This window comes from Stigmatopora argus, chromosome 1 (genome assembly GCF_051989625.1).
Source record: "Stigmatopora argus isolate UIUO_Sarg chromosome 1, RoL_Sarg_1.0, whole genome shotgun sequence".
Classification (NCBI taxonomy): Eukaryota; Metazoa; Chordata; class Actinopteri; order Syngnathiformes; family Syngnathidae; genus Stigmatopora; species Stigmatopora argus.
In genome coordinates, this window is record NC_135387.1 from 22,517,067 (window position 1) to 22,531,100 (window position 14,034).

Consider the following 14,034-nt stretch of genomic DNA (forward strand, 5'->3'; position numbering starts at 1 on the left):
TGGGAGGGCTGGACGTCTAGTGCCGTCAGTGGTACCTCATGAGTGCACCATAAGGGTTAAAACAATTTAATATTTGAAAAGGGTAATAATATGTAATAAATATTATAAGTGATCTGGCATATTTTTCCATAAAATACTCTAAAATCTTGACGCATTTTAAAATTGTTGGGCTTATAACAACGTATTAACGTGGCTAACGTACGTTAGATGTTGAAAAAATATAATCATTCTAAAATATTCAGTTAATTTATCCTATAGATATATATTTTTAAATCGCTTTGAAAACCTGTTAAAACTTCTCATCTCATTTTCTGAAACCGCTTTATCCTGTTAAAACTTGAGCAATATATATATATATATATATATATATATATATATATATATATATATATATATATATATATATATATATATCTCTTTAAAGTACACGCTCCCTTTACTATAACGTTGTCTTTTTCGAATGTCACTGACACAAAATGGCCGATTAGTGATGACGCTGGTTCAGATTGATATCTATGGATTTGACTAAAATTGTGTCTCTTGAAAGGCTCCACCCAGTTTTTTGGCCACGTGGACGTGAACGTCACTAAAAACTCCGTAAACAAAAGATGCCTATTTCGTTTTAACGTATGTTTTAGTAGTAACATTTTGAACTTTTATGCAAATAGAAACAACAGTGGTTACGTATGGAGTTTCCGCGGTGTTTTTCTAAAATGTATTGTGGGGGCGCGGCCTGGTGACGACCACGTCAAAGTTCGACGCTGAAAGTTGGGACATCTGATGGAGGAAAAACACAGCAAAACGGACACTAGTTTTACCCCTGGTATGTGAATAAACTCAGTATTAAGATTGGAGAGTAAGACATGGCACAGAATTGATGTTCTATAAAGCTCATAGAAACTCCTAAATGTCCAAGTTACCTAGCCTGCGCTCGCATCTGTCTGTTGTCGCTAACTCGAGTGATATTCATTGTCAGTAAGTCACGCCATCTTTCTTCCACTCATGATGGTTTTATACCTTCATTATTTTATAAATGACAACGTACAGAGTTTCCAAGTCCACAATGAATTCGGTCAGCTCACTAGAAAATGTGTGACCCGAAGCTTTTGGAGTTGCACGCTCGTCAAAAATTAGTATCCAAACGCGACAAATAGCTTAAAATCGACACTAAAGTAAAATTATTAATAATAACGTAACGCACAATATTTATTGTAATCTTTTGTTGAACTCTGCGTGTGTATTACAACGAAGAACTTCTTCGATGCTCCTTTTTACCTGAGGTTCCTGAACGTCACTGCTGATTTTGTTAATAATTACATGGAAATGACTGTTTATCTCCTCAGATCCAGGGGGTGCAAAAGCAATAAAAGATTCGTCCTATGACCAAAACCCTGAGGAAACTATCAGTAGACAGATGAGTGAACAGGGCCGATTTGCCTATGCTGCCTTGTGTGGTGTGTCACTGGGACATTTATTTACTGGGAATGGAAACAGGTGATACAAGCTAGATTGGAGCATGTCAACTTAACCTTAGAATGGTAACCCTCTATTTCAGGGGTTACCTTTCACGCTTCTGAAATAGAGGGTTACCATGGTTACCGGGAAAAAATGGGTCCTAAGCAAGACGGTGCGGTGCAATGAAGGGTACCCATTTTTCCCCCCTGTAACCATGGTAACCCTCTATTTCAGAAGTGTGAAAGGTAACCCCTGAAATAGAGGGTTACCATTATAGGGTTAAATATATACAAAAATCGTAGGGTTTTTTTTTAAAGGAAGAAATATAACTGTGCTCCCATCCCCACATCAGTGCATTTAGGGAACAGTACCTGAAGGGTTTAGTCGGATGGCTGGACCTAGATGAATCTGTGATGCCCGTCATGGGGGCCTTCCTATCAGGCCTGGGAATCGAGGGCTCTGACACCTTTCTATCCATCCTGCGAGCTGAACCACTGATGGCTACTGGAGCCACCCCCATCATACAGGTATCACTTTTATAACAAACAGAATATGATAAACAAAGTTTTTTTACATGTGACATGTTCAGATAATTTGCAACATATTTTAGTGGATTTAATACATACTCTTTAAAAGATGGAAGTTGGTGTCGTGTTATCAGATAAATTGCAAAAGGCTCCTCCATTGTTAACAGAAAAGTTGATGGGTGTACAAGCAGTGGCGAAGCCATGTTTATATACTCTACTTGTTTTGCAACTTGACAAAATGCCTCAATTTATCTGTTTGTTTGGCCATGTATGTGCCCAGAAAGACGAGAGAAATCAAAATCAAATGATAAATACTACTATTTCCACATACAGTGCTACTCATTTCAGAAAAATAGTACTCACCGGTTTCCTCCCACAACCCAAAAACATGCACGGTAGACTGGTTGAATACTCTAAATTGCTCCTAGGTATGAATTTGACCATGATTGGTTGTCTGTCCCCTTGTCCCTTGCGATTGTCTGGTCACCAATTCAGGGTGTCCCTTGCCTGGTGCCTATAGTTGGCTAGGATAGGCTCCAGCACCCCCGTGACACTAGGATAAGGATAAGCGTTACAGAAAATGAATGAATGAATTCATGCATGATAAGATAAGATGCGTATTTTGGTGCAAACCAAATAAAGGAAACGGCAGAGATTTGAGAGTGATGAAAAAGGCGCCTCTCATCGGAGTTACTACTAAATCTAGAGGCCTGACTCTTAGCATGATGTTGTTCATTTTTATTGCTAGTTTTTTAAACATACTTATTCTTTAATTGCAGGACCTCGTGTCTTTCTCTGTCAAAGATGGTAAGAAACCTTACATGTAAATTTACTTCGGTTTTGTGAAAGTAATGGACTGTAATTAGTAGGAAACCTTTTTTGGTTTCATAAATGTTGTTTCTATTCTTGAAACTTCTGGCTTATAGTTAGCATACTCCCTAGCTATTGTATGTTGCATGACATGATGCTATAGTTTGAACCACAACTTGCTCAAAACTTTCCAACTATTATTTGATCCACCCGAGACATAAAAAATAAGGTTTCTTGGTCTTTTCTTTTTCTTTTGATAAAATATGTTAAATTCCAATAGTAAAATGGCATCTTGACTAACCTTAAAGTACCTATTGGTCCCAGGCCACTATGATGCCAGATCAAGGGTGCTAATTCGACACGTCAGCTTTTTGCTCCGAGTATCTCCGCAAGAGCTGGAAGACTTTGAGGAGACGCTTAGTGAGAAGCTGACGGAAGGAGGAGAAGAGAGCGAGTAAGTTGCTAAACGAGTGGATGACCGTTTTTGAAAGTTTATCTCGAAAATAACATTGAGGAAAAATGTAACTTCTGCAGCTGATTCCAGTGCTTTCTTAACCAGGGAGGAGTCATCCAGGCGACGGAAGAGAGAAAGGGGTCGGAAATTAAGACGCTACCTCCTCGTTGGACTCGCAACTGTTGGTGGTGGAACTTTGATTGGTGATTATTCTTTGATTTGCCACACACTTTATCGTGTGATCGTTGGAAAATCTTGGATCATTTGCGATAGTACAATCAATAATGTTCCACTTCCGACGCACTGGTTGAAGACAGGACTCGTGTTTATGACCGCTTCACACCATTAGCTTTGTGGCTATTGAGACAAACAGTAGCTAGGAAGATGTTAAGAAATGAGCTTTATCCTTGTTTTCCAGGTGTGACTGGTGGGCTGGCGGCCCCTTTAGTGGCAGCAGGGGCCGGCGCTGTGCTGGGGGCCGGTGGGGCCGCTGCTCTGGGGTCAGCCACTGGCATCGCAATCATGGCCTCCCTGTTTGGGGCAGCTGGAGCCGGGCTTACCGGTGGGTGCAAAGTAATATAAAATGAGTAAATGTCTCATCTAATTGTTCTAAAATACAATACTTTTTTTCCTACTCGTTAATTTCTTTCACCAGCCATAGAGGATTTGTTGTCTTTGTGAATTTTCTTTTCCCCGTTTGCAGTATTTTCTTCACTTTTCCCATCAGGTTACAAGATGAATAAGTGTGTCGGTGCAATCGAAGAGTTTGAATTCTTGCCGCTCAGTTCTGGAAAGCATCTTCACCTTACCGTAACAGTGACAGGGTGGCTCTGCACTGGTAAATACAGTAAGTGTTGATCATAGTTTTATTTTGAATTGGTGTTATTATTCAAAACTTAATCTATAAGTATAAATACCTTTTAATAGTAAATACAATACATACCCTGAAACTAGTAGCAGAATTGTATTCAATTTTGTAATGTCGTTCTCTCTTTCTCTTTGCCCACCAACGCATTGCTACCAATATTAAGTACTGTACTTCACATCCAATAGTTAAGTAGCACTTAATTTGAAATTGCCACCCCATTGACCGGGCTAACTGCTCTTGTCCAGGCTCATTCCAGGCCCCTTGGTGTAGCCTGGGAGTGCGTGGGGAGCAGTACTGTTTGGTGTGGGAGTCACGTTTCCTCAGAGATCTGGGCTCGGCCATGACCTCTCTTTTAGATGGGCTGGTCAGCATGATGGCTCAGGAGGCCCTGAAGTACACAGTTCTCTCAGGTAGGAGAGTAGTAGATCATACCATGTGCTTCAAACATCTAGGGTGAATATGTTTTTCCACTCCAATTGAACTTCTCAAGTAATTTTTCATATATTTATTTCTTTAGGAGTTCACTGAGCTGAAATCTCTGGTCATATTAGTCTGATACGACCTCTGTTTTTAATTAAAATAGACGGGGACTTTGTGATTTCCTCTGTATTCATCACTTATGAGGCGCTTACTTGAGCTTCAGTGATGTATTTCTTGAACATCGTTGTCCAGGTATCGTAACGGCTCTGACATGGCCTGCCTCTTTACTGGCTGCCGCCAGCGTCATCGACAATCCATGGTGTGTTTGTCTGAACCGCTCAGCTGAGGTGGGAAAACACCTTGCTCAAGTTCTAAGAAGCAGACAGCAGGTAAGAGGAGGGGGCTTTTTAACACTATAGAAATACTTTGGTATAGTTCATTAGCTGACACATAAGATCAAATATATCATAGCAACACACATAAGATCTTTCTAGGATGTGATTTTGATTTGATTAATTGATTTGGAAAGACATAAACTTTTTATATTTTGTCATATGCAAGAAAATGCTTGGACTGGACATTCAAACTCTCTCCTTTATGTTAAAAGGGGAAGCGGCCAGTCAGTCTTATAGGTTTCAGTCTCGGCGCTAGAGTCATCTACTTCTGTCTTCAGGAGCTTGCTAATGAGGAAGGTATAAACAAGTTTCTTCCTTTATACTGCATGGTACCTACTTGCTATTTTTCTTATCCATAGCAAAACTGCGTAATGACAAATTGCAATTACTAGCTTATGCTCATTTAAGGCCATATTTCCAAGCTTGAGGACAATTGATCGTACTTGATTGTGTTTTCGAGTCATTGCATTTATTTAAATTGTGAAAGGTCTCTCATCAATTGTAACTTGAAATGATCACATTATACTCACTTTTTGATACTGTTTCTAGGAGTAACATTCGCATATAGGTCATGCCAATAATAATGAGGAACAAGCAGGTCACAGTCATTGAAATGTTGTGCTTTGCTGCGGTTCCTCAGGTAGTGAAGGTGTTGTGGAAGATGTGGTTCTGCTGGGAGCTCCAGTGGATGGCTCGGACAAGGCGTGGGAGAGAATCACCAGGGTAGTGGCTGGGAAAATAGTCAATGGATACTGCAGGTAAGATGTGTTTATGTATTAGAACAGTAGAACGGTAAGAAAAAAACTTGTGAGGTGAGATGCTCGTATCATCAAGGTCCCCTGTATTTGAATTCAACCCTTACAAACGGTTTGTTTCAGACATTTAAATAAACATGTTTTATTGAACTTCATGTACAGTACATTTTTATTGACCTGTTAAGCACATCTTTTTTATGTTTCAGTATTGTGGTAATGTCCAAACTCTGTGTGATGTTGTATTACTTACCATGGTGAAAACAGGTCTACTTAAATTCCTAGTTTTTGATGATCCTTCAACAAGACTACTCGTTATTGTAGTTCAATGGCGGATGCTAGCACTTGGAGAAGTTCTAAATCTTTACAGTTAGATACTTAGAGGGAATGCAGGTTGTCTTTTGTCAAGTCTTCTCAGCAGGATATTTTCCATCTTTCAGGGGGGATTGGCTCCTTGGTTTCTTGTACCGAAGCTCAGCTGCCCAGCTCTGCGTTGCTGGGCTACAACCAATTAACATTAAGGATCGTCGTGTTATCAACGTAGACCTTTCCTCTCTGGTGAGTATTTTTCTATTTATTTTTTTCTTTAAGAGGGTCACCATGTGACAGTTTTCAAGTGCACTAACCAATTAGTGCATGGTAGCAGTTTGCATAGATGAGTCATTCAACAACAAAAAATTCGGGCAATCTCTTTGGATGGAAATTTAAATATAATAAAATCGATCCTATAAGTATATGTAATAAATCAAGCTCAGGCAATAATATATGTTATAAATTGTATTTTATTAAGGGAAAAGCCTTACACGTTATTATGATGATAATACAGAATTAGGAATTCAAAATCATTCCTAATTTTTGTCACATTGTTTCGATTACCAGCAGACAAGCAGTGGGGCGTGTCCTGCTTATAGCTTAAATGGGTACAGAGCGGTGAAACTACAATAAAATATTTAAGGCAGTCAAACAACTGCATAATCTATATTGAAAAGGTTAAAGTAATGTACGTAACATGTATGCAATTAAGATAGCTGACTAAAAAAAAACTTGCTCCCGTGATCTCTTTGTTTCAGTTTAGTTGGAAAGTAAACCTAAAGTGGGAGTAGCAGTTAAATGCTGGAAACCCCTTTGAATAATTGTTCTCCATTTGTAAAAGGGTTTTTTAATTTCACTGCCACCATATGGTGTTACTATCTCAAAGTTGAGCTTTCAGGTCAAAAAATAAACTCAGCCAAACAACCGCTTGTACTTCAAAACACATTGACATAGTACTTCACTGCAACATTGTCCTAAAAATTCAAATCTAACAAATGAGCAACAAAAGGAGGATCAAAAACAAAAACCCAAACAATTACAATATAGTATTATTTTCAGGAAATTGATCAAAGATTTTATGAAACACAAAATTACACATTTTTAAAGGAATATAAGAAAACCAAAATAAACACGTATTTATGTAGTGTGTTCATGTGCCATAGGTGAAAGGTCATTTAGACTACATGCATCAAATGGACACCATCTTGGTGGCAGTGGGAGTTCCCACCAAAGAGGTCCCACGATCCTCCTTTGTACTTCCACAACCCGTAACTCTTGCAAATGGCCCAACAGACAATCATCACCAATCTCAAATAAAGCACCCCTTGCGGGAAACACAAAGTTCCGTCCTGGAGACTTTTACGGCAGACATTAGTGAGGAATCGACAAGGACTACGGAGATGGCCGATGGCTGGGATGTCCCTGATATCTCAGACCTTTTGGATGCTCTCAATAGTGACGATAACGAGTCCAAAACTCCACCCAGAACAGGGAACAATGTACCTGCCCCTTACGAGAATGCCACTGACGATAGACCTGTTTTTAATGAGAGTGGTGATGAACATGTGTCTTGGAACTGGGAAGATACACACTGGACTGCTGAGCACGGCCACAAACAAACCTGACCGATACTGTAGGAAGTTGCTCTCGGATTAGCTTCTTACTAAACCATTTTTTACAAATCAAATAAGAAAATAATTTTAATAATAAAGGCCTCTACTCAAGAGAGGATGACTTTGTTTGCCGGTCAGTAGCATATGGTACTGGAAAACTCAGTTTAAATGGATGAAAGATGATGCACAGGTCCTGATGATGAAGATGAAAGTAGAATTATCGCCAAAACTGAGCCAAGGAAACTCTTAACCCTTTTAAAAAAACAAACTTTTTATTTATCTATATATATATATATTTGTTTTTAACAACTACTAAATACATTTCAGTATGTGTCCCCAATCCTATTTCTTTGGGTCATTTCAAATGGCACACAATATGGACATAAATGGTTGGATTTTTTTCTTGTGTGGGAACTAAAAGGGACTAAAGATGGAAATGAGCTCTCGGCTACAATCTTACATATTTCCATCTATTTGTTCATTAACATGAATATAAATATGTTAATATGTGCTGTCCCCTTGTTAAATAAATCAAACTCAAACTCAGTGTGCAGAAATGAACAAATAACAAACATGTTATATATTAAAATTGTAAAAACTATTATTGTATTAATTGTGAATTTTTCCAAGGATTGTGTACTCAATTTCAATCTGCACTGTAAATTTCCTGAGGAAAATGGTAACGTCTTCAATATAAATTGCCTTGCCAATATAGAGGGCTACTATCAGTTATCAGTGTTCATCGTCAATGGTCACTCAAAATAGCACTAATCTCATTTTATTTTCTTTGGGGCAAATTATTTTAGACTTGGCTTGGGATACCTGAAACCAATAAAATTAGAATTCACTAGACTTCAGTTAGCATGTTTTAACGGCCTCCCAGGTGTTACAATTACTGGCTGAAAGGGTAATCGGTAACTGTGGGTCTCCTTTCCTATTCTGTCAAAATCCCCAAAACAATTTTATCACCTCAATATACTAGGATGTGGGAGGAAACCAGAGTACCTGGAGAAAACCCACGCAAGCCCGGGAGAACAGGCAAACTCCATACAGTGAGGACCGACCTGGGATCGAACCCAGAACTGTGAGGCCGACGTGCTAACCATTCGGGCAATGGGCCGCCTCTACTGGCTTAAGTCACATTTTAAAACAAAAATGAAATCGTCACAACTGAACTAAACCCCTTTTACCAGAATATCTGTTAGTTTAAGAATCCAAGTCATTGTTAGTTACCTTTCCAGTTTCCAGTCATACATACAATAGCTGATTAATTTCCTTAGCATACCTGTTAATTTAACCAATTACACCCATCCATCACCCATTGAGTCCTTGCGTGGCTACCTGATTAGGGAGAAGAAAAGGCAGTTCAATTTCAGCTTGCTCAGCATCCAGCAAATTCACGGCATCGGTGGCGGTGGCAGGTGGAGGGGTTGTGTCAGAAGCCCGAGGGGACGGGGGATCGCTGGAGATGTTGGGTTCTCCTGAGTTGCGCAGGGACAGGGAGAGTGCAGTCGAGGGTTGTCTTGGCACTCGTGAGGAGGAGCAGGGCAAGATTTTCCCAAGCGCTCGCTTAAAGTCCCTCATGAAGAGAGGGTAGATGATGGGATTCATGGTGCTGTTGCAGTAGCCCAGCCATGTAATAGCGTCGAAGAGCGCCAGGGGGACACAGTCGCAAACTGCCTGCATGAAAAAAGTGAAAGTCACTGCACTGGTATTTTTGTGTTGGTTCAGTAGCAATGTTCCCTCTATTTATTTGTTTGTCTGGGCAGAATGACAACCTCCCTGAGCACACTGAGTACCGATGTGAGCAACATCATCATTGCTCGCTATGGGCACACACCAGTATCACACCTGCCATAAGCAGGTGCATGTCTACTACACATAAATGATTTAGTAATAATAAAATTTAATGATTAATATCTATGAATGGGCGGCCTGGCGGATGAGTGGTTCGCGCGTTGGTCTCACAGCTAAACAAAATGGGATTTGATTTTGTGCGCTCCATATGATTTGCTGTGCGCAGAGAAGACGAGAGTAGTGCGCAATTGCGCACGCTCGCAGCTTAGAGGGAGAATGTTCAGTAGTACTACAGTATTTTTAATGCCTGGCTCAGACTACACAATTTGAGTCCGATTATAGTCAGGGGCGGAGCTTTGCTCTTAACAGCACAGTGTGCTCTTTTGATTTTTAAGAAACTAAAATTGGGAAAATAATTCTGACTGTGGGCGACCCGGTGGAGCGATTGGTTAGCATGTCGGCCTCACAGCTCTGTTGTCCTGGGTTCAAATCCAGGTCACGTCCACCTGTGCGGAGTTTGAATGTTCTCCCCGGGCCTGCGTGGGTTTCTTCTGGGTACTCCGGTTTCTTCCCTCATTCCAAAGACATGCATGGTAGGCTGATTGGACACTCTAAAATTGGCCCTAGGTATGAGTGTGAGCGTGAATGGTTGTTTGTCTCCTTGTGCCCTGCGATTGGCTGGCCACCAATTCAGGGTGTCCCCCGCCTGGGATAGGCTCCAGCACCCCCACGACCCTAATGAGGATAAAGCGGTTCAGAAAATGACAAAACAAAACACTTTCCGATAACTAGAAGTACGCACGTGTCTCTTTGTAATAAAGGGGTATATATAAATTTGGCTTAGAAGTGAGCCTGTGAACACTGTGATGAACATGAATAAACATTAGAATGAAAGAGGACAAATGGAGAAAGAGACAGCTGCTACAGGGCAGCTTCCAATACTATCAGGTTCAGATGGGGCTAGAACGGAGAAGGTGTGTGTGTGTGTTTCACACACACCATCTTGAGTGTGAGAAGGAAGACGAGCAGAAGCACAGAATGTGCGCTTGTGTTCTCCGTCATCCAGTTCTAGGCTAGGAGGGGGGCACAGATGGGAAATCAAAAATGCTAAAAAAAATCAGCCACGTGTCATCACCATTTCAGGCTAGATGGAGTTATTTAGACTGACATGGCAGTGAAATTCAAAAAGTAAAGCTGGAAAACAAGCATAAGTGGTGACTACGAAGTGTTATTTTCTTGGTCCTGGAATGAGTCAGTCACAGTTAAAATGCCAATCTATAATGTATGTACTGAATGTCTGCTGGATAGCGTGGACTTGATGACATTTAAAAAATAGACTGGTATCCAAGGTTCTATCTTGCTTGTGCATTTATAAAACACTAATGGTCTTACAGAGATAATGATTGAACAACCTCTGACTCGGTGTGACACCATTGAGTGACTGGTTTGTCTTGAACATCCAGTAGAAGAAGAAAATGCATGATGAGATGATGTGATGCGTGAAGTCGGTGTACTTTACTAACCTCGGCCATGTTAGTGATGAAAAAAGGTAGCCAAGTGAAGAAGAAGAGTCCCAGGAGAACTCCAAGCGTCAAACTGGCCTTCAGTGCCCTCCGTCCTTGTCTATGAGCTAGGTGACGCTCACTGTTTACTGATGGCTATGGACAGAAGTAAAATAGAAATAGGATTCAATTCAATTTGTATAGTACTATATGTTCAGTATTGCAAGGATCATTGGTTATCTAACAAAAAATATTTATGATATGGTAGAAAGGGTAATGCAGGGCATGATTTTTTTTTAAATTCAGCACAGTAAATCAGGTTTATTCTTATAGTCCAATAACGTAAAAAAGATACCAAAGAGCTGCAGAGACTCTTGTACTGCACTTAGTCCCGTAAGAAGTCGCCTTTCTTTTGCATCATTCTTCCTTACACAAAAAGGAAGAAATGATACTTTGTTTATTGAAGAGTATTTTCGCAGGTTTATCTTCTCGCACCCACCTCCAATCTTCCATGTGTGAAAGTCTGTTTTATCCCAGCAACACATTTAAAACTAAAGTTATATATTCATTGAAAGGTGCCATTACAACTGTGCCAGATTGTGGAAAGCAGGACGCTTTCCTCAATCTCGGACTGACTTATTCCACAATCACCAAACCCAAGAAGCGCTGTAGCCAATAAAGATCAAAAAGTATTAGACTAAGTGATCAAACACTGGACTGAAGATAAACAGGTTGGTTGAATCCGCATTATAAATGGATCAATATTGGTTCATCATTGTATGACATTCCCTTTAGCACACCTTTATCTAGTTGAAGCATAACCCAACTCCTAACCACTACTACTATTACTACTGCTACTACTACTACTACTACTACTACTACCAGTACTGCTACTATTTCTACTACTACTACTATTACTGCTGCTGCTACTATTTCTACTACTATTACTACTACTACTGCTACTACTACCACTACTACTACTACTGCTACTATTTCTACTACTACTACTACTACTACCACTACTACTACTGCTGCTGCTACTATTACTACTACTACTACTACAGCTCCGTCTAGTGGATGTATAACACTCCTCTACTATTACTACTACTACTACTACCACTACTACTACTGCTGCTGCTACTATTACTACTACTACTACTACTACAGCTCCGTCTAGTGGATGTATAACACTCCTCTACTATTACTACTACTACTACTACAGCTCCGTCTAGTGGATGTATAACACTCCTCTACTATTACTACTACTGCTACTACTACTACTGCTACTACTACTGCTACTACTACTCCTACTCCTACTGCTACTGCTACTGCTACTGCTACTGCTACTGCTACTGCTACTGCTACTGCTACTAATACTCCTACTCCTGCTACTGCTACTGCTACTGCTACTGCTACTGCTACTGCTACTGCTACTACTACTACTACTACAACTACAACTACTACTACTGCTGCTGCTGCTACTATTACTACTACTACTACAACAACAACTACTACTTACTACTACTACAGCTCCATCTAGTGCATGTATAACACACTCCTCTACTCTACTACTACCACTACCACCACTACTACTGATGTGTTTTATAATTTTAAGATTAATTCATTGACAATGCACCAGTGCATCTTTACTTACCGGTAAATTATGTGGTACTGGGGCATCCTGGTGACTGCAATCATCTCTGTCTTGGTGGGCTCCATCCCCAAGCGAAGGAGGCCAAGACGGTTCCCCGAGTGATGGATGCGGGTGCGGTGGGTGACTCAGGGCCGCGACCCTTTTGGCTTGTCTACGAGCTGCCAGAAGGATTCGACAGTAGGTGAAGCATATGGCACTAGAGGGTAAAAAGAAGGTGAGCAAAGTTGCCACCAGGGCGAAGGGCAAGGTGACATTCAGCCGGCACTGAAAGCCAACGCCTTGGAGATGGAAATCGGACGCTGGATACAGCAAATCCGAACGGGAGCTGTTGTCGGTGCCTAAACTGTGCCACTTCATCTCGATGGGTAGAAACGAAGCAAGCGCCGCCAGCCCCCAGGCAGCTCCGACCAGTAACAGCGCCCGGGGCAGGGTCATCCTCTGCTTGTAGCGCAGTGGCGAGATAATGAAAAGGTAGCGATCCAGACTGATCACGCACAGGTTAAGAATGGAGGCGCTGCAGCACATGACGTCAAAGCAGAGCCAGACGGGGCAAAAGGCCGGCCACAGCACCCAGGCCCCGCACAACACGTTGAGCATGGCGGGCGGCATGACCACCAGAGCCACCATGAGGTCCGATAGAAAGAGGGACACCAAAAAGCAGTTGGAGGTGCACCGCAATGATCGGTGGGCAAAAATCAACACGATGAGCAACACGTTGCCGCACGCGGTGGCGAGGATGATGATGGTCAAGAGGAAGGCTAGCAGCCAGGGACCAGCGCCGCTGATGCTCCAAGTGCTGGTGATGGGGAAACTACTGTTGTAGCTTCTGAATGAGTCTGACTCAGACATGCCGCTGGTTGGAAAGTCAACAAATTGGCTTCAATCGTCTCCTTGGGAACACGGACCAAGCAAACGGGAGCAAGTAGACGATCCAGTGGTGAAGATCTTCTGTCCATTTGGATGCGTCCTTATGTTGCTTTCACAAAATTCCAAATAGTCTCATCCATACATACCTAAATCTGTTTTTGTTCCACCTCCAGCAGCAGGAATGAGTCACCCGCTACAATAAGTTCAAAATATGACTGTCATCTAAAAGTAGAAAGGAGCAAAACGAGAAATTCTTCAAAATTTCACCTCACCTCAGTGTAACCGTCTTCCATAAAACTGCGCGGAGCTTATGCTTTGCCTACACTTCTTTCCATTCTGAGTCGGAGCAGGGAAGCAAAAAAAGGACATCAATTTCATTTTTAACCAGGCACGCAACTATCTCGGTCCTTTGTAACGCCGCATTTCGAGTCTCTCGCTCTCGTTAATCCCCGTGTCGACCACTCCAGCGTGCCTCCCCGCCAAGGCGCACAGATTCTGAGAAGGAGTGTGTCAAAGCATCGAGCTGTTAATGCATAAGCATGCACAATCACAGCCAAGATTGTCTAATTCCACATCATAAGCGACAACGTGGGCGGTGGTGCTCCATG

General features: G+C 41.4%; 2 protein-coding genes across 5 annotated transcripts; one reads left to right on the forward strand and one right to left on the reverse strand.

Moving 5' to 3' along the window:
• Nucleotides 1-556: 556 nt before the first annotated feature.
• tmco4 (transmembrane and coiled-coil domains 4) lies at nt 557-8,207 on the forward strand. 2 transcript variants are annotated; one of them, XM_077609207.1, is made up of 14 exons: nt 557-823; nt 1,344-1,494; nt 1,808-1,982; nt 2,762-2,789; nt 3,117-3,246; nt 3,352-3,449; nt 3,665-3,808; nt 3,974-4,093; nt 4,360-4,524; nt 4,787-4,923; nt 5,142-5,226; nt 5,570-5,687; nt 6,122-6,239; nt 7,157-8,207. In XM_077609207.1, the coding sequence occupies exons 1-14, from the start codon at nt 781-783 to the stop codon at nt 7,616-7,618; spliced, it is 1,974 nt and encodes a 657-aa protein (XP_077465333.1). In that variant the 5' UTR covers nt 557-780; the 3' UTR covers nt 7,619-8,207. The 2 variants fall into 2 exon arrangements, with proteins under 2 accessions (XP_077465333.1, XP_077465340.1); XM_077609214.1 differs by lacking the exon at nt 557-823 and adding an exon at nt 836-975.
• On the reverse strand, nt 6,521-13,868 carry htr6 (5-hydroxytryptamine (serotonin) receptor 6). Of its 3 annotated transcripts, none has more exons than XM_077609236.1 (4): nt 13,699-13,868; nt 12,560-13,619; nt 10,927-11,061; nt 6,521-9,286 (listed from the first exon to the last, which is right to left on the reverse strand). In XM_077609236.1, exons 2-4 carry the CDS (start codon nt 13,406-13,408, stop codon nt 8,921-8,923), a joined length of 1,350 nt encoding a protein of 449 aa, XP_077465362.1. In that variant the 5' UTR covers nt 13,409-13,619; nt 13,699-13,868; the 3' UTR covers nt 6,521-8,920. The 3 variants fall into 3 exon arrangements, with proteins under 3 accessions (XP_077465362.1, XP_077465371.1, XP_077465354.1); XM_077609245.1 differs by having other exon boundaries at nt 12,560-13,648; nt 13,750-13,760; XM_077609228.1 differs by having other exon boundaries at nt 12,560-13,868.
• Between the last annotated feature and the right edge of the window lie 166 nt (nt 13,869-14,034).